Consider the following 25,083-nt stretch of genomic DNA (forward strand, 5'->3'; position numbering starts at 1 on the left):
TAAACCTGAATATTCAAAGCAAAGTCACTGAATAAGTTAGCTCACTATCCAAATAACACCAACTCAGCCTTTTAGGTTCGAGATTAAGAAGAAGCACTTATCCAGATTTAGAGAATGGAAGTAATTTCTGAGTAATAGAAACACATTTGTGTGTGTTCACATACACACAAGTTATAAGTTCTAAAACTATCTTACTTAATCAACAAAAAGTTGTGGAAATATCCATTGTAAATGATAAATCATCAAGAGTCAAAATGCCAGTCATCCCATTTTGCAGTATAAGGAGTAAGTATAGACATTAATCAAATCTGAATTTCAGCTTTTTGGGAAAGAGGTATTTCTTGTTTCCAGACTAGAGGAGCAAGTTAAAGTGGGGGAGGAGTGAGGAAGGCTATACTACTTTGTTCCAGATTCTGTTCTAAGAACTTTATCTCTGTTATCTCATTTGATTATCACAACAACCTATGAGATAGGTAACATTGTTTCTATTTTACCGTCAGGAAGATGGGCTCAGAGATGTTAAGTAACTTGACCCAGGTCACTCAGCTTGTAAGTGTCAAAGCTAGAATTCAGGCTCAGTCCTGCTTGACTTAAGTCCAGAGCTCTTTCTATTCTACTTTGTTGCCTTCTAGGAGAACAAAGGAGCTTGGAAGAAATTAAGCATATGAAAATCCTCAAAAAGAAAAAAAAGAGGTACTGGCACAAGAATAGGCATAGATATCAATGGAATAGAATAGAGAGCCCAGAAATCGGCCCGAACCAGTATGCTCAATTAATATTTGACAAAGGAGGCAAGGACATTCAATGGAGCCAAGATAGTCTCTTCAATAAATGGTGTTGGGAAAATTGGACAGATATATGCAAGAAAATGAAACTAGACCACCAACTTACACCATACACAAAAATAAACTCAAAATGGATAAAGGACTTAAATGTACGACAGGAAACCATAAAAATTCTAGAAGAATCCAAAGGCAACAAAATCTCAGACATATGCCGAAGCAATTTCTTCACTGATACAGCTCCTAGGGCACTTGAAACTAAAGAGAAAATGAACAAATGGGACTACATCAAAATAAAAAGCTTCTGCACAGCAAAAGAAACCATCAACAAAACAATGAGAAAACCCACTGTGTGGGAAAACATATTTGCCAATGTCATATCTGATAAGGGCCTAATCTCCAAAATTTATAGGGAACTCATACAACTTAACAAAAGGAAGATAAACAATCCAATCAAAAAATGGGCAAAGGACCTAAATAGACACCTTTCAAAAGAGGACATTCAGAAAGCCAAGAGACATATGAAAACATGCTCAAAGTCACTAATCATCCGAGAGATGCAAATCAAAACAACAATGAGGTACCATCTCACACCTGTCAGGCTGGCTATCATCAACAAATCAACAAACGACAAGTGCTGGAGAGGATGTGGAGAAAAAGGAACACTTGTGCACTGCTGGTGGGAATGCAGACTGGTGCAGCCACTATGGAAGACAGTATGGCGTTTCCTTAAAAAACTGAAAATGGAACTCCCATTTGACCCTGTGATCCCACTTCTAGGAATATATCCCAAGAAACCAGAAACACCAATCAGAAAGGATATATGCACCCCTATGTTCATAGCAGCACAAGTCACCATAGCTAAGATCTGGAAACAGCCTAAGTGCCCATCAGTAGATGAATGGATTAGAAAACTGTGGTACATCTACACGATGGAATACTATGCTTCTCTAAAAAGGAAGGAACTCTTACCATTTGCAACGTCATGGATGGAACTGGAGACCATTATGCTAAGTGAAATAAGCCAGTCAATGAAGGAAACATACCACATGATCTCACTCATTCATGGATAATAGAGACCATTATAAACTTTTGAACAATAATAGATACAGAGGCAGACCTGCCTCAAACAGATTGTCAAACTGCAGCGGGAAGGCCGGGGAGGGTTGGGGGGCAGGAGGTAGGGGGGTAAGAGATCAACTAAAGGACTTGTATGCATGCATATAAGCATAACCAATGGACATAAGACACTGGGGCATAGGGGAGGCTGGGGGACTGTCTAGGGCGGGGTGATAAAATGGACACATATGTAATACCCTTTGTAATACTTTAAGCAATTAAAAAAAAATAGTAATAAAAAAAAATAAAAAAAAAATAAAAAAAAAGAAAAAAGAAAAAAAAGAGGGTGCTTTTGCCTACAAAAAAATAGTTGTAGTTATAAATAGAATAATCAAAGGGCACAGTTACTTTGATGGTTAGAATGAAACATGGGGAATCTGAAGGAGCCCTGGCCTTGGAATTAGAAAAGCTAGTTTGGGTTGTAACTCTATCACTTGATAGCCTGTATGATTTCAATAATTCACTTCATCTCTCTGGATCTTGGTTTCCTTTTCCATACAATTCGGACAGTAATGCCTGCTCATAGGGTTGTTGTGAAGATCACATGTATATTAAAGCAGTCTCTAGTCTAAACCATAACAACTTTACAGGTATAATAACTACACAAATGTAATGAATGAATTTTTTTTATTAACAGTAACAATATATTAAGATGATCAGTCCTTTGGAATTTCCCAGCAAGTTGAGATTCTTTCTCCTTTGCTTTATATGTTCTCTAGAAGTCACTGGACTTCCCAAAGGAACTGAGCTTTGATCCCTAAGCAAAAAGTAAAGATCCAAAGTATATCACACTTGTGCCCACTAATACCCTCACCATTTATGTATAGGTAAAGTAGGTTAAGAGAAAAAACATCAAGAGCAGACTTATAAGGGAATAGATGCTCATCTGAGAAAGTGTAAGGGTGAAGGATACAGACCTATCTGCTTTACCCTACTGACAGTGGCGAGAGATTATGAATATAGGCATTACAGGCACACAAACACCCACTGACACATATGTGAGCCTCTGGGATTTTCATTATAAGGCAGAGCCCATCAGGATAGGATCCCTGGATAAGCCATGTAATGGAGGGCCATCTCTGACTCAAGAAATACTTTCCTAATACTACCCGATATTCATATTTTTGACAACCGCCTTTCATCCTTCTTAATCAATACCACCGACAGGCTAATTCCTAGATCCCTGCTCTGTAGAGCAGGAATTGGAAGGTGCACAAGGATCAATGCATTAGCAAGTATTTTAATGAGCCTCCAATGTATTGAACTCTACTTTGCTTGGAGTCAGAGTACAGGACAGATCGAGCTGGCTCCCTCAGGGAACAATGCTGAGGAGACTAAAATGTAATATAATTGCAGTATTATATTTTTATAAGTGAGGGAATGTGTTAGATAGCTTTCTTGCTTACACACCTATTTCTTTTAGATTCAACCTAATATCTTTTGGGATCTGAGCCTGGGGGATTGTGTTAATTATGGGGAAGCCCAGAGCATAAAATCAGAAAATAACAAGCTTGGACCAGCCAAATTCATTGCCAGCCAAGGATGTGAAATTGAATAGATATTTTGTCAGAAATCAGAAGTTGACCTCTCTCCTGGCACCAGTACCCTGCTCTGAGTGGAGGGAGTAGGTGATGGTCTGACTCATGGTAGGAAGAGAGGCCATCTTCCTTTAGAGGCAGGGAGAACCCTGTGCAGCAGTATGAAGGTAAGTGCATTTGGGAATGAGGTCTAGGTGCTTAGGTGTGGGAAGTATAATAAAAGGAACATGGCAGTCATATATACAAGCAAATCATATTCCAGAAAGAAGAAGAGACACAGAAACTGAATACAAATATACCAGATGATGAAGCCATGCTTGCTTGTTTGTTCTACAGAAAGTCCCAAAAGATATGATGGTTATAGCTATAGTAGCCACAGTCATTGTCATCATCACATTAGTAGTAGTAAAAACAAAACAACACAAAAAGCAAATGTTTGACTGTAATATATTGGAAAGTGAATCAGGTGCTTTAATTCTGTTATTTAATTTAATAAACATTTACAAAGTCCTATGAGGCTAAATACTGATATTATCTTCACTTATAAAAGAAGAAACTTGGCCCTCTTGTTCAAAACCAGACAGAATCAGGAGGTTCACCTGGAGCTATCTGACCTCAAACCCCATTCTTTTAACTATTTCCAATTTAATTTTGATTTTTGGTTCAGTAAAGATAAACCCCCCTCCCCAGGTCTCCCAGGAACCCTGCCCAGAGAGCCCCTGTTCTCTCTTCTGTCCCTTTCCCAACCCCATCCACACAAAGATAACATTACCAAGGGCTCTCCTCAGGACCTCCTTCCTGCCTTGGGTTTTCTCCCATAGAAACTCTTTACCTCTAATCTCTCTCCTGAATCATGAAGTAGTTGGGACACATGGAAATAGTCTCTCAAGACATCTTTGTTACCTGGTTATGGAGTTGGGTATTTTTCTGGGCCTCTTTTCCCACTGATGCTCTCATACAGAATTCTTCAGATCCTTGTCCTGGAGCTCTTTCCTGGTACTTCTCCATATTCTTTCCCAACCCTGAGCAGCTTAGAACAATATAGACTCTTCTTCAGCTATTTTTACTCTTCCACTTGGACCCTTGCTTCTTCTAGTGACCATCTCCCTTTTCTGAACTTGGAGCCAGTTTTTTCCCTTCTGTCATCTGAAGTCCCCTGTCTCAGAAAGAATGACTTATTTATCAGAGTCCTTAGCTGTCAGTGTGTGAATCTCCTTGGCCTTCCCAGTAGAGATCCCTTGCTCTGTATGTATCTATAGAGTATCAGGACGCTAAGCCATCTCTGAGAGACAAAGGTCTTGTGGAAGGATGCTAAGTCAGACTTGAGTACAGAGAGGGGCTAAGTGCTCCCCACAATCTAGTCTGAGGCAAAAGAAAGGGTAATCTTTCAATGGATTGCTCTGCTCTCCTTCCCTTACATAATTCAGTGGTTGTGAAAGGCAGTGAAAAGGAGGCCTTGGGGGAAAGCTGTGGACTAGGGATCAGCAAACCTGTGTATAATACCTCTATTACATTTTCTACTATGCTGTATTGGAATTATCTGATTATGTCTTGTTTCCTTCGTTAGACTATAAGCTTTTTAAAGGCAGAGGCCTTGACAATGCCACATTCATTTTGAAAAACACAGTTCCTAACTGGTCTCTCTTACTCATGCTACTCTCCTGTAATCAATTTTCCACATAGTTGTAGGGATGAGCTTGCTGAAATGCAAAGCCCACCTGTCACTCCTCTACCAAAAACCCTTCTAATGTTCCCCATTGCCATTAAGATAATGATATTTAAGATGCATCATTATCTGGACCCTGCCTACTTCTCTAGTATGCCCTTTAACCACCTGCACTTTATACTTTGTTCACTCATTCCACAAATACTTAAGCATATTTATGCCTTGGGCCAGGGATTGGGAATACAATGTGAACATGGTCACCTGCTCTCAGAAAACTTATACCTCTTTGCTTCTGCTAGCTGACTACTACTTTCCCCAAAAGACTCAGCTCAGGCATCATGCCCCCAGGAAGCCATTACCATATGTTTCACGTGTACATTTCTGTGATACATGACTGTATATTGCACTGTGTGCCCACAACCCCAAGTCAAATCATCTGATGTCACCATATATTTGTTCCCCTTTACCCTTTACTACTCCCCACACCTTTCCCTCTGGTAACCACCATACTGTTGTCTGTGTCTGTGAGTTTTGTTTTTCTTGTTTGTTCCCTTGTTACTTTCAGTTTTATATCCCATATATAAGTGAAATCATATGATTCTTAACTTTTTCTGACTGACTTATTTTGCTTAGCATGATATTCTCAAGATCTATTCATCTTGTTGCAAATGGCAGTATTTCATCTTTTCTTATGGCTGAGTGGTATTCCATTGTATATATGTACTACATAGTACTTCTATGTACTGATTTATCTCCTCACCAGACTGTAAACTCTGAGAGTAGGTACTGTGTCTTATCTACTTTTTTATACCCAGCACGTGGCTTGGTACATGATAGGTACTGAGAAATGATAATTGAATAAACAGTACCCTCTGGTGGTTATCTATTATAAGAATTTTTTATGGATCATAAGGGCGAGTAAAGCATAGCTATTTATCCAGGAGAGGTTACTTTATCTTTCTTTCAACATTGGGTAAGGAACCATTTCAGAATATGTTGTCTCCTAGAAAGTTATTATTCCAGCGTCTTTCCAAATCTTTCCTAATGCAGCAAACAATATGTAAATGACAGAACAAAATTACCAGTTTGAATAATTGTATAAAGAGAAAGTGTAATGGAAGTTGGTCTCATGTAATTAAGTATACAATTTCTCATTGAGCTCTTATTTCAGAGCCAACACACTCACATTCATTCAACACATAGTTGTTGAGTATTTACAGTGTGCTGGGCATTATTCTAGATGTTGGGGATGCAGGAATGAATAAAACAAAGACCTTAACCTTAAGAAGCTTACATTCTCTTTGGGGGAGACACAATAAATGGCTATATTTTTTATTGAGGGTTATAAGTGCTATGGATAAAAATAAACTAGGGTACAGAGTGGGGTGTGAGATGAGATGCCATTTGGACAAAGTCCTGAAAATCTATTAATTATAACTTCGGAAAACTATGTAAATGTTGGCTCACCATACCTGTCCGAAATATTATGGGACTTATAGAGTTTTTCTTCTTTTTCTCTTTTACATTTTGAAATAAGTCTCATCTCACATAGGAGTTGCTAAAATAATACAGAGAATTCCCACATAGCTTTCACGTATTCTTCCCCAATGTTAACATCATACATGACCACATTAACTATCACAACCAGGAAACTGTCATTGGCACAATATTTTACTAAGCAAACCACAGACCTCATTTGAATTTCACCAGTTTTTACATGAACTCAACCTTTTAGGGCTCAGGGGAGGGTACATAGTTCCATGAACTTTATCACATGTAGATGTGTGTAATCACCATCATAATTTGAACAGTACAGCTTCATCACCCACCAAAACTTATTTGTGCTACTTCTTTTTAAAAAATATATTTTATTGACTTTTTACAGAGAAGAAGGGAGAGGGATAGAGAGTTAGAAACATCGATGAGAGAGAAACATTGATCAGCTGCCTCCTGCACACTCCCTACTGGGGATGTGCCTGCAACCAAGGTACATGCCCTTGACCGGAATCAAACCTGGGACCTTTGAGTCTGCAGGCCGACGCTTTATCCACTGAGCCAAACCGGTTAAGGCTGTGCTACTTCTTTACAGTCACATCTGCCCACCTGGCAACCACTGGTCTGTTGTTCATCACTATGGTTTTGTAATTTGTGGAATGTTATGTAAATGGAATCATATAGTATGTAGAATATTGTGATTTATTTATCATCACTCATCATACTGCCACAGAGATCCATTCAAGTTATTATATAAATAGTATTTTATTGTTTTATTACTGATATTCCACAATTTGTTTATCCATATCCCCCACTCCCACTGAAGAGCATTTCGGTGGTTTCTTGCTGTGGGCTAATACAAATAAAGCTGTTATGAATATTCTATAAGTTTTTTGCATAGATATAAATGTTCTTATTTCTAGGATAAATACACAAGGGTGCAATTCAGGGAGTTTTATATCTTCAGAGGGGCTTACAAAACAAGCAGTAGCATGAAAAGAACATTGGATGGGGAGTCAAAAGATCTGGCTCCAGCATTGTTCTGTTATTGATCAATAATATGATGTTGGGTAAGCCCTTCTCTCAGGACCTTACATTTCTCTCTGTAAAGTGACAAGATAGATGATTTCTTGAGTCTTTTCTAACAATTTGTGGTTCTAAAGAGATAGAAAGGTTTCTGCCTCATCTCCTCATCTCTTGTAGGATTTATAGCTATATACATAGAATTCCAGTTGAAAACCTAGATTATACCCCTCTATTCTTTTCCTTGCATGTTCTAGTTATGTAGAAAGAGAATATGTGGGAGAAAGTAAACTAAATATAAGGCTACAAAGGCTTGAAGGTCTGATCCCTGAGAATAAAGGACAGAATAGCTATGTGGCACAAGGCCATTCTTAAATGATGTATATGTAGTGAATTGTTCTCTCCCTCTGTTGCAATATTTTTATTAGTTAGGCTTAGGGTAAAATAAACATGGAATATGTATGTGTGTCCATATAAAAATGTGCACATTATATGGTTTATAAATATTAAATTATATGCATTTATAAACTACATATTTTTGAAGTCAGGAAGGAGTTACACAACATGTTTGCAATGGTTAACTAAGGAATGTGATTATATTGAGAGGCAATTCTAAGAGGAAAAGAAATATACCTGTGAGCACAGTCTCTCTGCTTCTCTCTGTCTCTGTCTCTGTCTGTCTCTATCTCTCTCACACACACTCAGTGGTTATCATCATGGGCAAGAGCTAGATTGCTTGGGCGCAAATCCTGGCCCTGCCATTTATTAGTTATATGAACTTGGGTAATTACATAACTTCTATATTTCTTAGTTTCTTCTGTTAAATGACAGTGATAATAATAGTGCCACCTTCATAGGGTTAATATGAAAAACAAATGGGTAAAAATATATGAAACAATTAGAACATTGCATAGTGCATCATAAGCACCCACAATCTGACAGGAAATGTGTCTGTCGGTTGATGTCCATGTCTGTCAGGAGGCCTCCTACAGCATGAATTCCTGAGCCCAATATACTAAGATGCTTACACTTCTAAGGACAGTCTGCCCGCCACCTCCTCATGCATACTACTTTTATAACTTCAGCACCTCTATCCCCCACCTACCTTTACCCTCCAACCCCTCATCCCCTCCTCCATTAAAAAAATAAATTTAGGCACTGAATTAGTAAGTTGTTCACTATGCCTCAATAATTCTTTTTGCCTCCTAAACTGCAGCTTCTCCAATACTGGGGACTAAAAAATCTTATCAATAGCTTTACATATCCTTTATTACTTTAAGTGACCCCTTTCCCCAACCAAATCTAAAAAGCAGATAAAATCCATTTAAAGAAAAGCAGCCATAGTTGATTTAATTATTTTTATGTAAAGCTATAAAGGCTATCTTTAATATGTTGCAGTGTTTTGCTTTAGAACACAAAAAAGAAGATTGTCCCATTTTCCTCTTCCTTTTATACATTTGAACTTTCCTGATAAAAAGATTGTTGTTGGTGGTGCTGTGTGTGTATGTGTGAGATACTGCCCTTTAAAGCATGATCTGGATTAATAGCTTAAATGTTGCCACGGTAGGTGCTATATCTGCTTCATTAATATCATGTTTTGTTACTTTTTCCAGCTTTATCCTATATAATAAAGAGATAATATGCAAATTGACCATCATACCCTCACACAAGATGGCCACCCCATGTGGTCATAAGATGGCCACCCCCATATCATTACAAGATGGCTGGCAGGGGAGGGCAGTTGGGGGCGACCAGGCATGCAGGGGAGGGCAGTTGGGGGGGACTGGGCCTATAGAGGAGGGCAGTTAGGGATGACCAGGCCAGCAGGGGAGGGCAGTTGGGGGCAATTGGGCCAGCAGGGGAGCAGTTAGGCGTCAATTAGGCCAGCAGGGGAGTGGTTAGGGGGTGATCAGGCTGGCAGGCGAGTGGTTGGGAGCCAGCAGTTCCAGATTGTGAGAGGGATGTCTCAGATTGGAGAGTGTGCAGGCTGGGCTGAGGGACCGCCCCCCCTCAGTGCACAAATTTTGTGCACCGGGCCTCTAGTTGAAATATAATTGACATATAACATTGTGTACATTTAAGTTTTGCAATCTGATTTTATATATATATACACATATGTATGTGTACATACACACACACACATACACACACACACACACACACACACGAGGCCTGATGCACAAAAGTTGTGCTAGGAGCTCGGCCCTCGCAGCCCCAGCTACATCAGCCCTCACAGCCCCGGCTGCCTCGAGGCCCCGCGGTCTCGCCCCACCCACTGGTCATTCCAGAAGGTCATTCTGGAAGGTCGTTCTGGAAGGTCGTTCCAGAAGGTCATTCTACCATTCGGTCTAATTAGCATATTATATCTTTATAGGCTATATATATATATATATATATATATATATATATATGATGACCACAGCAAGGTTAGTTAATACACCCATCACCTCACAGAGTTACCCTTTTTTGTGGTGAGAACATTTAAGATCCACTCTCTTAGAAACTTTCAAGTATACAATACAGTGTTGTTTATTAACTATAATTAAGGAACCTATAATTAACTATAATCAAATTCATAGATATAGAGAAAACATTGTGTTTGCTTGACTGCATTGTTATAAGACAGTGATGACTTAGTTGCAGCTCAGTAAGGTGACAAAGCTGTTCCTAACTCGTTGATAATCCCTAAAATGTTCAATTTACCTCTCACTTTTCCTTCTCATCTCCTTTGCACAGAAAGTGACTGCATGTTGAATGAAGCCCACCTTAGTCTTTTGTCTTTGATATTGTAGAATCTGAGATGGTGGGATGATGGTCACTTGAGTGGTCCTGGGCAATAACGCAAGTCAGAAGTTTGTTGTGCCCTCCCACTTCTTTGAGTATTGTGCCTGCTTTTTCTCCCCACTTTGTTCTCAACTAAGGTGTTAATTAACAATAGTTAAGATGTTATTATAGTGTTAAGATCCTGATATTGTATCCAGGTACACTCAAAGTCTCAAAGGGACAGCACAGGTGTCCATAATATGTCTGCAACCTCCATTTCTACCCTTATTTTCTTCTCTTGCATTTGTTAGATAGGCTTTACCCAAACACCTTCTCTACTTTCCTACCTGTGTTTTTACTCATGCTATTCACATCATTCTCTTTGTCTGGAATTCTCTCCCCTTAAACCTCATTTCTGTGTGCAACCAAGTCTTTACTCATCCTTCAAGAGCAATTCAGCTACATTAAACCTTTCCTAATCCCCTGATTGTCTTTTTCCATAGGCAAAATGAGTTTTCCTTTCTCTGTGTTCTCATAGAGCTTTGGTTATATTCTATTACTTGTTCTGCTATTCCTTCGATTGTAATTAGCTGAATTCACACTCATCTTCCCCACCAGATTGTAAGTGCCTTGAAGGCAGAAGCTGAATTTTTTCATAATTCTGTCCCACTTAGGAACCTGCATAATGCCTTACGTATGGTGCAGGCACTTACCAAATGTTTGCTGAAATAAAAACTCCCCTAAATAATATTTTAAATGGCATTTCAAAAAAATCTTCTAGGTGGAAGGGAACAATCAATTTGGGCAGAAGGTTTCAGGGAATAAAATAAGATGGAATTGACTGTGTAGGGGGGGGGCGGGGGTTTCCTGGGGTGGAGATGCCAACGAGGAGTTGTATTACTCTACAAATGAATTTCATTTGAGTCTGGGTATAGGGCTCATCCAGTATTCATACATATTGTCCCACCTGAACAGGAAATCTCAGTTCCTTCTGAACTCCTTGCAGTGCTCTGCAGGACTGATGAATATGACTGAGCTGAGGGGAGGGGATGAGTAGAAATTTCTCATGGAGTTGGGATATAGAGAAGGCTGGTGAGCTTTAAACCTAGGAATAAAATATCTATAGAATAAGTGTTTGAGATATCCCCCTAGAAACTATCAAATACACTCTCTGAGGTAAAAAGGGTAAAAAGATCTAGTCCATTTACATTTCAATGCAGAATAGAAACAATTACCAAAGTAACATTTCACCATCTGTTAAACCTTTTCATCCTGTGCCTTTTGTAAACTCCTATATATTAATTTTCTTGTAGTGACCAGCAGTAAAATCCTTCAAACAGAGGACATGTGTGTTTGTGTCAGGGAAGGGTGCAAATTGGGGAACATTGGGTCTGACTCAAATTCTCTAAAGATCATTTAGGGAAGATTTTCTTTCAGATTAGGGTTTAATCTTTGGGCTGGGAGGTAGGAAAGACGTTCAGGAAATCGAGTAGGGTGGGCCATTGAGAAGAAAGAAAAGAGCATAGAGCAGAGAAGAGGACCTGGGGACTTTAGGATCGCCTGTGTTCCTTGGTGCTTATGTCTTAGAAGACTGGCTCTGAGACTCAGTCTTAAACATCAGAAACTGCCCAGAAGTCTTTTTGGGATAGAGATATTTACACAAGTAGGTTGTCAAGATTAGCATATTAGTATTTTCAGGCAGCATAGAGTTTTTCACAGACATAAAGCCATTTAGTTAAATGCACTAACCTAGTGGTCGGCAAACTCATTAGTCAACAGAGCCAAATATCAACAGTACAGCGATTGAAATTTCTTTTGAGAGCCAAATTTTTTAAACTTAAACTATATAGGTAGGTACATTGTTATTAACTTAATTAGGGTACTCCTAAGGCTTAGGAAGAGCCACACTCAAGGGGCCAAAAAGCCGCATGTGGCTCGCAAGCCACTGTTCACCGACCACGGGTTAGTGACTAACCCAAAGAACAAAGGCCAAATAAAGAGCTGGAGTCTTCTACAAATCAACCAACCAACTAACCAACCAAGAATGCTAATCAAGATAATCCCCAGTAATTTTCAACTAAGGTTTAATAAGCAAGTGAAATACCATACTGTAAATTCAAAGAAAACTGCAGACAAGGAAACTACCAGACCTTTCAAGTGCCTTCCAAGCAATTTGAGATATTTTATTCACATCATGAAGATAGTTTTTCCCTGGAGTGTTTCCTGTTCAGAAAACACTTAAGGACCCCGCTCTTTCAGGCTGCTTCTTGACATGGAAAGATTTTAATGTCAGTGCTTTGCCTTTAGTTTGGGATTTTGCCTCTTCAGCCAACTTCCTGCTCTGCTCTCAAAGTTGTACCTGGCTGTTATATCTCACCCGGTGCAACTGTCCAAATTCTGCTCTAAATCCCTCACTTCAATATACATTTTCTCTACAAAATATATCTACTATAGTACTTTTATAATGTTTATCTTATTTTATTATCCATTGAGCTACCCTATGTCTTCTTTATTAAAAAGTTTTAATGTTGACACTATTGCAGAAGTCCCCCATTTCCACCCACTTGCCCTCCTCCACCCAACTCCGCCTCCCCCTTCCTTGGCCTTCACCACACCATTGTCTGTGTCTATGGGGTATGCATATATGTTCTTTAGCTAATCTTTTCACTTTGTTTATTTAGTCAGCTCCACCCCCTCTCATTTGGCACCCGACATTCTGTTCCATGAATCCATGTTTCTGGTTTCATTTTGTTCATCAGTTTATTTTGTTTATTAGAATCCACATATTAGTGAAATCATTACCCTATGTCTTTTGATTGGAGCATTGAAGCCATTTAAAGTGATTGTTGATAGTAAAGTATTATTGCATTTATTCTTTTAGCTGTATTTGTCTGTCCTCCTTCCCCTGCTCCTTCTCCTCCACTTCCCCCCTCCACCTTCTTTTTAAAGAAGGCCCCTTAACATTTCTTGTAATACTGGCTTGATGGTAGGAAACACCTTTAGCTTTTTCTTGTCTGGGATGCTCTTTATTTCTTCTTCAATGTTAAATTATAACCTTGCTTGGTGAAGTAGAACTCTTGGTTGTAGGTCCTTTTCATTACTTTGAATATTTCATGCCAATCCCCTCTGTTGAGAAATCAGCTGACAGCCTTATGGGAGCTTTCTTGTAGGTAACTGACTCTCTCTTGCTGCTTTTAAGATTCTCTCTTTATTTTAACCTTTACCATTTTAATTATGATGTGTCTTTGTGTGGGTCATTTTGTGTTCATCCTGTTTGAGCTTATCTGCATTTTTTGAATTTGTGTGTCTTTTTCTTTCACCATGTTAAGGAAGTTTTTAGTCATTATTTCTTTTTAAAAAATATTTATTGTTGAGTATTACAGATGTTCCCCTACTATTTTCCCCATTGCCCCCCTCCAACCAGATCCAGCCTCACCTCAGGCTTTCAACACCCTATTGTCTGTGTCCATGGGTAATGCAGGTATGCATATAAGTTCTTTGGTTAAGCTCTTCTTACACCCCCCCTTCTGAAATTTGTCAGTTTCTTCCATGTTTCCATGCCTCTGGTACTATTTTATTCTTCAGTTTATTTTGTTAATTAGGTTCCTTGTTCATTTATTTCGATTTTTAGAGTCAATTGTTGATAGATACATATATATTGCCTTTTTTTGTTCATATTTTCCCCTTCTTCTTAAAGAAGACCCTTCAACATTTCATGTAATACTGGTTTGGTGGTGATGAACTCCTTTAGCTTTTTCTTGTCTGAGAAGCTCTTTATCTGATCTTTAATTCTAAATGATAGCTTTGCTGGGTAGAGTAATCTTGGTTGTAGGTCCTTGCTTTTCATCACTTTGAATATTTCTTGCCACTCCCTTCTGACCTGCAAAGTTCCTGTTGAGAAATCAGTTAAGAGTTATGTGGGCACTCTATTGTAGGTAACACTGCTTTTCTCTCGCTTCTTTTAAGATTCTCTTTTTGTCTTTAACCTTTGGCATTTAATTATGATGTGTCTTTGTGTGGGCCTCTTTGGGTTCATCTTTTTTGGGACTCTCTGCACTTCCTGAACTAATATTTCTTTCATCAAGTAAGGGAAGTTTTCTGTCATTATTTTTTCAAATAGGTTTTTAATTTCTTGATCCCTCTCTTCTTCTTTTGGCAACCCCATTTTGTGAATATTGGTACACTTGAAGTTGTCCTAAAGGCTCCTTACATGATTTCCACATTTTTTTATTCTTTTTTTTCTTTTTGTTGTCCCAATTGGGTGTTTTTTGCTTCCTCACATTCCAAATCGCTGATTTGATTCTTGGCACCCTCTACTCTGATGTTGATTCCCTGTAAATTATTCTTCATTTCACTTAGTGTATCCTTCATTTCTAACTGGTCCTTTTATATGTTGTTGATGTTCTCAATAAGTTCCCTAAAATGATTGTATTACTTTTGATCTCTCCCTTGATATCTTCCAGAAGTTTTTTATGTATTTGGGTGCTCCTTTATTGGGTGTATATAAGTTTACCAGAGTTATATACTCTTGTTGTATTGATCCCTTTAATATTATGAAGTGACCTTCCTTATCTCTTGTTGTGGCCTTCACTTTGAGTTCTATTTTGTCAGATATAACTATTGCCATCTCAGCCTTGTTCTCATTTCCATTTGCCTGAAAAATATTTTTCCATCTCTTCACTTTCAGTCTGTGTCTGTCCCTTGTCCTGAGGTGGGTCTCTTGTAAACAGCATATATATGGGTCATGATTTCTTATCATTCATCCACTCATTGTCTTTTGATTAGAGAATTTGATCCATTTATGTTTAAGGTTATTATTGATAGGTACTTTTTGTAGTCATTTTTATTCTTTATGCCTTTCATTCCTTTTATTCTTTATTATTTTCTTCTTCCCTTTCTATTTCTTCTTTTTACAACAGTCCCTTTAGCATTCCTTGTATTGCTGGCTTGGTAGTGATAAACCCCCTTGTCCTTTTTTTGTATGCGAAGCTCCTGATTTCCCCTTCAATTTTGAATGATAGCTTTGCTGGATAGAGTATTCTTAGATCCAGTCCCTTGCTTTGCATCACTTTGTATACTTCATTGCATTCCCTTCTGGCTTCATGTGTTTCTGTTGAGAAATAATGTGATAATATCATGAGAACTACCTTGTAGGGAACTCTCTGTCTCTCTCTCTTGCAGCCTTTAAGATTCTCTCTTTGTCGTTAATGTTTGCCAGGGTGAGTGATTGCAAATGAGATTTTGTGCATTGGCCCTTTAGGTGGGCACTTGTCTCTAGAAGACTTCTGTCTCTCCCTCAATTTTCACAGTCAGATGTTCTTTGGGTGCCTATTACTGGTTCTGGTACTCTGGGCTGGGGAGTCCAGCATGCAGTTGAGACCCCAACTGCTCAGAGGGAACCTTTGCTACTGAGATATTTCTCCAGAACCTCAGCCACCTTCCATGGGAGTAGGGCCAGCCCTTTTCACGTTTCTGCCCTTTCTACCAGTCTCAATGTGGCTTCTATAAATCCTTGGTGATAAGTCTTCTATTCAGTTATTCTTCAATTGGTTATTTAGGTTGACTGTTCTATATTTTAATTGTAATTCCAGTTTGGTCCTGGGAGGAGGTGAATGTAACATCCACCTATTTTACCACCATCGTGGATCTGGACCCAGTACATCTTTTTAAAAAGTTAACTAAGGTCATTATATGACCCTTTTACCCTCCTTCTTCCAAAAAATACTTTAAAAAGATACCATATTAACTAAAGAACAAGGCTCAATCATATTAGCTTGGCTCAAAATTTCCCTCCTTCTCTTCTTTTAATCTGTGTGCTATCCATCATTCAGGCTCAATTCAAGTCACATTTCATTCAGGCAATTTTTCTCTACTTTCCCACCAAGAATGATCTTTTTCTTTAATTTCTATAGATTATAATCTACATCACTCCATTGTGGGGAGCCGATATAGGGTTAAGCCTCGGACTGAACTGTTGGCAAAGTCACAAACAAGTCCCAGCTTAGAGGGCACAGTCCTCTTAAGCATAATTAGGCTTGACCTTATAGCTCCCTAGATCTTACCTGGGAAGCTAATGGCTGAGGGAAGTGCAACAAGAACAAAAACAAGTGAAACTCACAAGAACAGTGTAAACAAGTGAAACTCACAAGAACAGTGTAAACAAGTGAAACTCACAAGAACAGTGTAACTTTGGTAACCACTACCTTGTTTACCTCTGACTATAAAAATAAAGGCTTAGTTTGCCTCGGGATCTTTCTCTGTGGCCTCAGCCAGGCACAGGAAGATCCACGGAGACTAGAGAGAGCTAGAGCGTTCTGAACACTGTCTCCCTGTAAAACATTCTTCGCAGACTCCGTCCACACCTTTGGGAACCCCTGGACCACTGGGGCTGGACCCTGGCACTCCGTGGTATTTATTTTATGCTACCTTGACTTACTTGTTTTATATGTAAGGCTTTTCACTAGCCAGATAGCAGATTTATTGAGGGCATTGCACAAAAGACATGATTAATACATGTTTGATGATGAAGATGATCATGATATTTTTTGGTTTCTTGGTATAGGATGGGGCAAAGGGACGATTATAGAGGTAGGGGGATGAATTAATGAGGTTTTTACAATAATTGCCCTAAAGGGTGATACGAACTTCAACTTATTGGTCCCTTGGCTCAGAGCCTCATTGTATTACCAGAAGAACTTAGTGAAATTAAAAGGAAAAGGATGGAAGGACTTGGGACTGCTGTGGATTTATGTGGGGGAAGAAGGAGAAGGAGCAGTCACAGGTAACTAAACCTGAAAAACTGCAATAATGATAGTAACATTAACAAAAAAAGAAAATCAGGAGTAAAGGTCAGATTTAGAGGGAAGATGATGAGTTTGTTTTTAGACATACTGAGTTTAGGGTAACTTGAGTAACCACATGGACATGTCTAGCAAGCAGTGAGATGCATTTCTCCTCTCATTCAATTCAATTCAACAAATATTTACTGAACATCTACCATATGCCACTCACTATGCTGGCAAACAAAACACAACCCCTGGCCTCCAGAGCTCATGTTTGGGTAGAAAAGACAGACTAATGAATACCTATGACATAAGGCAGTAAATAGTATAATTAACTTACGTATAAAGTATTATAGGAATATAAATAAGAGACCAATTATTTTTTTAAATATATTCTATTGATTTTTTACAGAGAGGAAGGGAGAGGGATAGGGAGTTAGAAACATCGATGAGAGAGAAACATCGATTAGCTGCTTCCTGCACACCCCCTACTGGGGATGTGCCCACAACCAAGGTACATGCCCTTGACCGGAATCAAACCTGGGACCCTTCAGTCCACAGGCTGATGCTCTATCCACTGAGCCAAACCAGTTAGGGCAGGAGACCAATTGTTTTTTTAAAGCAGGTGAGAAATAGTTACGGAAGTAGTGATCTTTGACCAGGACCTGAAAAGATAAATAGAAGTTTGTTCAATAAACAAAGAGAGAAATGACTTAAAGGAGTGTCTTGAGTAAAGTCACAAGACATGGAGGTACAAGGAATGTAGGGGAACAATAAGTAGTATGAAATGACTAAAGAGAATGGGAAGACAGAATAAAGATGGATGTACAAAAGAAGGAACAATGGTCAGAAATTAAAGATAGGGATTTTGTTACACTCATCTTGGGAGGAAGTATAGTGTGATGGTTAAAGGTGTGGACTCCATGCCTGAATGCCCAGCCAGTATGGATTAGTGCTTGAGTGTTGCCCCGTGAACTAGGAGGTCATGGTTTGATTCCCAGTCAGGGCACATGCCTGGGTTGTGGGCTCAGTCCCCAGTAGGAGGCATGCAGGAGGTAGCCGATCAATGATTCTCTCTTATCATTAATGTTTCTTTCTCTCTCTCCCTCTCCCTTCCTCTCTGAAATCAGTAAAAACATATTTAAAACTTTTAAAAACAGGTGTAGACTCCAGTTGTATATCCTGGGTCCAAATCCCATCTCTGCCACTTACTAGAGGTGTGGCCTTGAGCAAGTCACTTTGTTTGTGCTCAGGTTTTCTCAACTGTAAAATGAGATTAATGGTACCTGCCTCATTGAGTTGTTTTGGTGATGGAAAGAATTACTACAGTTGTACCTGTAGGGGACTGGTTTCAGGACCCTTCACAGATACCAAAATCTGTGAATACTCAAGACCCTTATATAAAATGGCATAGTATTTGCATATAACCTACACACATCTTCCCCTATACTTTAAATAATCTATTAATTACTTATAATTCCTCATACAATGTAAATGCTATATAAATAATTATTATACTGTATTGGTTAGGGGATGATGATAAGAAAAAATAGTCTGTACATGTTCAGCACAGATGCAACCTCATATGCCTAACTACATAGTACACATCAGCAACAATGAAACATTTTTAAAAAATATGTTTTTATTGATTTCAGAGAAAGGAAGGTAGAAAGAGATAGAAACATGTGCTTTGACCTGGAACTGAACCAGTGACCTCCTGGTGCATGGATGATGCTCAACCAATTGAGCCACACTGGCTGGGCTACAATGTAACTGCCCCTCCTCCCCCCGAATATTTTCAATCTGTGGTTGGTTGAATTCAAGGATGCCGGACATGCAGATATGGAGGGCTGACTGTACATGTAAACTGATTAGGACAGTACCTGGCATATAGTGAGTATTATGTAAAGGTTATTCCAAAGCCTAAATTATAAGACACAAGACACTAAACCTACACCATCAGCAGCCTCAAAAAGAAGCTATAAATAAGAATAGTCTAAGTCTCCAGATACTCTAAGCACAGATCCAGGGAGCACTGGATGAATAGATGCATCTCTTATTCTCACATGAGTAGGAGTTCCTTGAGAGTGTGAGATTATTTCCTTGGAAAGGTAGATCCAATTTAGGAAAAGGGTGAGGAATCAGAAAAAAAAATTAGAATGGGCAGCGTGGGCCTGTTCATTCAGAATAAGTGGAAACTCATTTTAGCATTCCCCCTTGAAAATGGAAATAAAACAAAATAAGGTTGAAATTCAGCAAGCACATTTTATTTCAGTTAAGAATAAAACATAAAATTGGCTAATTGGGGACCTTAGAGGATAAGAGAGGAGGCAGCAGAGTCCAGTGACAGGTGTTTTTCTGAGAATATATAAAGTAACTCTACTAAGAGAGCTAGCAATTGGAAATGCAGCTCTACCTTGCTAATGAAGCTCATCTGGCCCCTTGACGTTTGATGCTCAAGTAACTCATTGTCTGTTCCTCAGCATTCTAGAGCTCTGTTTGAGTGATCCTTGAATAGACTCTTGGAATGATTGTGCTTCCTAGTGTGACTGCTCTGTGTGCTGCTGAAATGGAACTAAAACCTCATCTGCCCACCCAGCCAGCCCAAGGGTCTCGCTTGATAGAATTCAGTTTGAATTTTGGTTTTACCACTTACTAGCTGTGTGATCTTGAGCAAGTCACTGAAAGTCTCTGAGCCCCAGTTTCCCCATCTGCAAAATGGGGATAAAATGGCTCTATATTATAAAGTGTTTATGATAATTACATGTAATAATTTATCTGTAATGTAGTTGGTACATTAAGTGTTTAAAAGATGTAAGTTGATTTCCCTTTCCTTTTCCTTTACACTTGGGTAGCCCAAAGATCCCCTGCTCTCATTTAACCCTTTTTGGAGCTTCATGCCATCTACTGTTAGTAGAGATGGAAAGAAGGAAAAATAAGTATATAGAAAAATAATCAACAATGATGGCTCTTTTTCCCTAATCCCACCCTGATTTTGCAATGGAAATACTTTGATGTAGCAAGTGTCCCCAAACCAGAAAGGTATTCAGATACTGGACAGCTCAAGGTGAGAAATATCTACTGAGACATGATGACAACTATGTGAAAATTTATCTACACTCATGTATTTATTGTGAATTTATAGCTGTACATTCATATATTTTAAAATTAGAAGGGAATAAGGAAAACTGAAAACATTTTTGTTAGGATGGTAGAAATATGTTGTTGTAATATTATCTTGATATCATTGCTCCTGTGAAGAGGAATACTCTTTCCCTGACGTAATTAAATTTCCTTACCCTCTTTCCAAAAGAACAGCAGGAGGACAGGGTGCGGGAGTAATGGGAATTGCACAGTGGGAATAATATGCCCCCATCTCATCTGTCCTTCTGCCCAGCCTTCCATTAATCATCATGATCTACCAGAGGCCGGAGAGTTTCCTGTCTGTGGTGCTTCAATGCCTTTGCATCATTAATATCATCATCTCTACCCTTCCTCTAGCAGTGGATCTTAAGAGGGAGGTATGGAAGAAGTTGTGCATGTTTTGCTGTCAGTCTGAACCTTTCAGAGATCCAGCAGAGGACAAAGGCAGCAATCACTGTGTAATATTCTGGACTTTCTTGGCAGGTGAATACTGCTATGCATGAGGCAAAACTTATGGAAGAATGTGACGAGTTGGTAGAGATCATCCAGCAGAGGAAGCAAATGATTGCTGTCAAAATCAAAGAGACAAAGGTAAAGCACAGCACTTCAGTGAGGTCAAGGCAAAGTTGACTTTACAAAAGTTAAGGTTTTATGCTGAAGATTCTAGTTTGAATTTGGATCATGAAAGCAAGAAGAAATGAGGTTTTAGGGAGAAAGGTAAAGAAGCAATGTTTGGCTTAATGCTGAGAATCCCATAAAAATGCTGGCAGTTCTAGGGCATTGGAAACATTCTTTATCTTTACCTGGTTGGTAGTAACATGGGTATCTGTATATGCAAAAAATCATTGAGTTGCTCACTTCATATTTGGGTGCTTTGCTGTATGTATGTTACTAGTATAAGTCAATATAAGAAAAAATATAGTGGTAGGAATGTGGGCCAGAATTATGGAAGGGCCATGAATGCTATGATAAGGACTTTGGGCTTAATATGAAAGACATAGGTAAACCATTCTAGTTTCTTAGGAAGAGAAAAGACTGATTGATATGACAGAGGTGTGCAGGGTTATATAGGAAGCAAGTTCAGAGACTTATGGAATGATTCTTGGTATAAGTTTATGAAGATGTAATCCAGAGAAGTGGCAGTACTAACTGAAGGGAAGAACATAACAGGCATCTCTAGAAGGAAATTATGGGAATCATCAATTGATTAGGTAGAAAAGATGAAGGACAGAGAGAAGACTTCTAGGCTTTTAGCTTGAGAACTGAAGAATCATAATCAAGAAAGTCAGGTATGAGACTCCATGAATCTATATGGTTTTAGAATTGTGGGTCTGCTGGTCAGGGTAGTGATTAAAACCTCATGCGGTGTATACAATGAGATGTTATGAGAGCCTGGAGTGGTGACCAATACTTTATGCCATACTGGGTGGTTCCAGCTAACACAGCAACTGAAGTTTTCGGGAACACAGATCTGTGAACACACAGGTATGTGTAAAGATACTTGGAAAAATATATACATAGAAATGTAGAGCCTCATAAAGAAAGAGGAGGTACTTTTTATTAAACACGTATGTGAAAATATATTGACAATAAAATGTAAACAATGATCCCTGGGTGGTAGGGTGATCCCTGGGTGGTGGGGTATCTTTTTATATTTTACTTTTCTTTTCTTTCTTTCTTTATTTTGTCAATCACCCAAGGATATTTTTCCATTGATTTTTAGAGAGAATGGAAGGGAGAGGGAGAGACACAGAGAGAGAAGCATTGATGTGAGAGAGACACATTGATTGGTTGCTTCCCACACACACCCTGACCTGGGCCGGGGATCAAGCCTTCAACCAAGATACCTGCCCTTGACCAGAATCGAACCCGGGACCTTTCAGTCCTCAGGCAGATGCTCTATCCATTGAATAAACCAGCTAGGGCTATTTTCTACATTTTCTATATGAGCACGCATTGCTTTTATGACCAGAAAAATTAACGTTATCAATAAAAAGAGGAGCAGATAATCTTGAGTATATGACTGTGTTGCAGGGTAAGTAAGCAGGCTGTAGGTAGGAGGAGGGGTTGGCATGACAGACATAGAGGGTAGGGTGAGAAGGTGAATGGTTAGTAAAGAGACCATTGGATATTAATGTGAATTGGCCTTATTTTTAGAGTCACTGCGGCAGATCTCCTTCCTGTTGTTTTATTGTTTTTAATTAAGCACTGGATATTTTTTCTTATTTTTCTGTTGCTAATTATTTTAAGGTTATGAAACTGAGAAAGTTGGCACAGCAGGTTGCTAATTGCCGCCAGTGTCTTGAACGGTCAACAGTCCTCATCAACCAAGCTGAGCATATCCTGAAAGAAAATGACCAAGCACGGTTTCTCCAGTCTGCAAAAAATATTGCTGAGAGGTGAGTTCCTTATATTCTTTTGACATGCCTGCTCTTATGAAAAGGGGCCAGCTTAAAGTCATTTAATTCTGTTCAGGCATGTATGTAGCAGTTGCCACCTGAAGATTTTACCAGCTAGTTACTTACTAAGCCTCGGTGATGGATTGCCCTGTTGATTTCTGTGACCCTTCTCTGCCTCTGCAGCCTACCAATTCTTCATTTGCAAAGAATCTGAAGTCTACAGTGAAACATTGTTCATTATAGTCACCAAGGCTTCAAGGGTCAATAGGGGCCCATTAGGCCAGAATTGATCTCCTATCTCCTTCTCATTCATTGAAGACTTTGGCTCCAGGTTCACAGTATTCTTTTTATTGCTTCTGCCATTAGTTTGGTGATGTTAGCAGCATCCACATAGCTGACCCATCTAATACTCTAGCCATCTAGTCTCCTGGCTCTTTGCCATATCCTCCTCCAGTGACCCTTACTTCTTTCTACTCCACTTCATCCACCCAATTCCATGGCCCACATGCTAAACTTCACCATCACTTATTATTACACTTAGATCATAAATAAAAACATTACAAATTCTAACTACAACCTCTGTATTTACAGTTGTCTGTTTTTCTTCCAGTACATCTATTCTTCTGCTTCATTGGGACCTCTAAGTTCTGATTCCTACCTACCAGCTACTGACTGTCTTCACAACTGCCTTCACTTCTTTCTTTGGCCTACTTAGAATCTGTGATTTTTCACTTCAGCTACTCGCTTTAATAACCACAGTTCCCTTGCCCCACTGCCTTTTTATCACACCATCCTGATAATAGGCCAACTCACCTATTCCCACATTTTCCATGCCTATATTTGAGTTTCAGAATCCTGCTGGAGAAAATCATATAACCAAAGATTTTGGTACTACTACACCACAAATTCATGGCCTCTAATCTTACTTTGGCTCTTAGTACTGACCTGAAATCCTTCGTGTTGCTTTGGTCAGCTTTCTTTTTTCCTTATTTCAATAATAGCTATTTCAAATTTTCTGTATTCATCTCAAAATTCCAACCCTGCCACCTTTCTGCTTATGCTCAGCAAATGAGTTTACCTCCTATTTTACAGAGAGAGTGGTAGGTATGAAATAATAAATTCCTCAATATCCCATACCAAACTGCAGGGCATACTTACAACTACATCCGTCACGTTCATCTTCCTTCTGGTTATAATGAAAGAGATTTTCCTTCATTTGTGCTTTGGTTACATGCCTTCTTTTTCCTTTCTTTAATTTATTCACCACTCTAGTAGACCTCACATGCACTTTTAAACTCATTCATGTCTCACCTATCAAAAATAATAATAATACCCACAACTTTCCTCTACCTCCCAATTCCTGTAGCTATTGCTCTATCACTCTCCTTTCCTTCACAGAAAATTTCTTAAAAGATTTTCCATTTTATCACTTCTAATTTATTCTTAAAAAAAATTAAAGCTCTTTATATTAAAGCAATACTTGTGTAATTAAAAAGTCAAATATTACTAATAGTCATATTGCAAGAAATAACAATCCTCTACTCACCCCAATTTCTGATCTCCATCAATAATACTAAGCATTATTTATTGTTGGGCATTATTCTAAGTATTAGCTCAGTCCTGAGAAACCTTTTTAAGATAAACACTGTTATTATTCCCTATTTTTTAAATGAGAGAATGAGCATCAGAGAACTTGGGTGACTTGACTAAGGTCACCCAACTAGAAAGGAGTAGAAGTAGGATTCAAACCCAGGAAGTCTAGTGCCATAGTCTACACTTTTAAAACAAAGCCAAGTAATTTTAGCTCTATTAACTGTTTCTATTGGCATAAATTTTATGTTTATGCTTGCTTATACTGCTATTTTATAACATGCTTATACTGCTATTTTTATTCAATTTCATTTTTTAATTTAAAAATTTTATTTCATTTATTGGGGTGACATTGGTTAAAAAATTATATAGGTTTCAAGTATACAGTTCTATAATACATCAACTGTATATTGTATTGTGTTTTCAGCACCCCAAGACAAGTCAGTCTCCTTCCATCACCATGTATCCTCCCTATACCTTCTTCTACTTCTACCCACCCCACTTCCCCTTTGGTAATCACCATGCTGTTTTCTGTGTCTATGACTTTATTTTTTGCTTAATCCCTTTACATTTTCCACCCAGTCCCTCAGCTCCCCTCTCCTCTGACCGCTGTCAGTCTGTTCTGTAGCTATGAGTCTGTTTCTATTTTGTTTCTTAATTTATGTTGTTCATTAGATTCCATATATAAGTGAAATCATATGGTACTTTTCTTTCTCTGACTGGCTTATTTCACTTAGCATAATGCTCTCCAGGTCCATGAATGCTGTCGCAAAAGGTAAGATT

General features: G+C 38.7%; 1 protein-coding gene across 2 annotated transcripts in view; it reads left to right on the forward strand.

Moving 5' to 3' along the window:
• The window catches only part of MID2 (midline 2), a 113,261-nt gene that overhangs the window by 68,022 nt on the left and 20,156 nt on the right, over positions 1-25,083 (forward strand). For both annotated transcript variants that reach the window (XM_081081273.1, XM_081081272.1), the window contains exons 4-5: positions 20,795-20,902; positions 22,562-22,710. In XM_081081273.1, the coding sequence (XP_080937399.1) occupies positions 20,795-20,902; positions 22,562-22,710 (257 nt within the window). The remainder of the gene's footprint in view (positions 1-20,794; positions 20,903-22,561; positions 22,711-25,083) is intronic.

Source organism: Myotis nattereri (assembly GCF_964212035.1).
Source record: "Myotis nattereri genome assembly, chromosome: X".
NCBI lineage: Eukaryota > Metazoa > Chordata > Mammalia > Chiroptera > Vespertilionidae > Myotis > Myotis nattereri.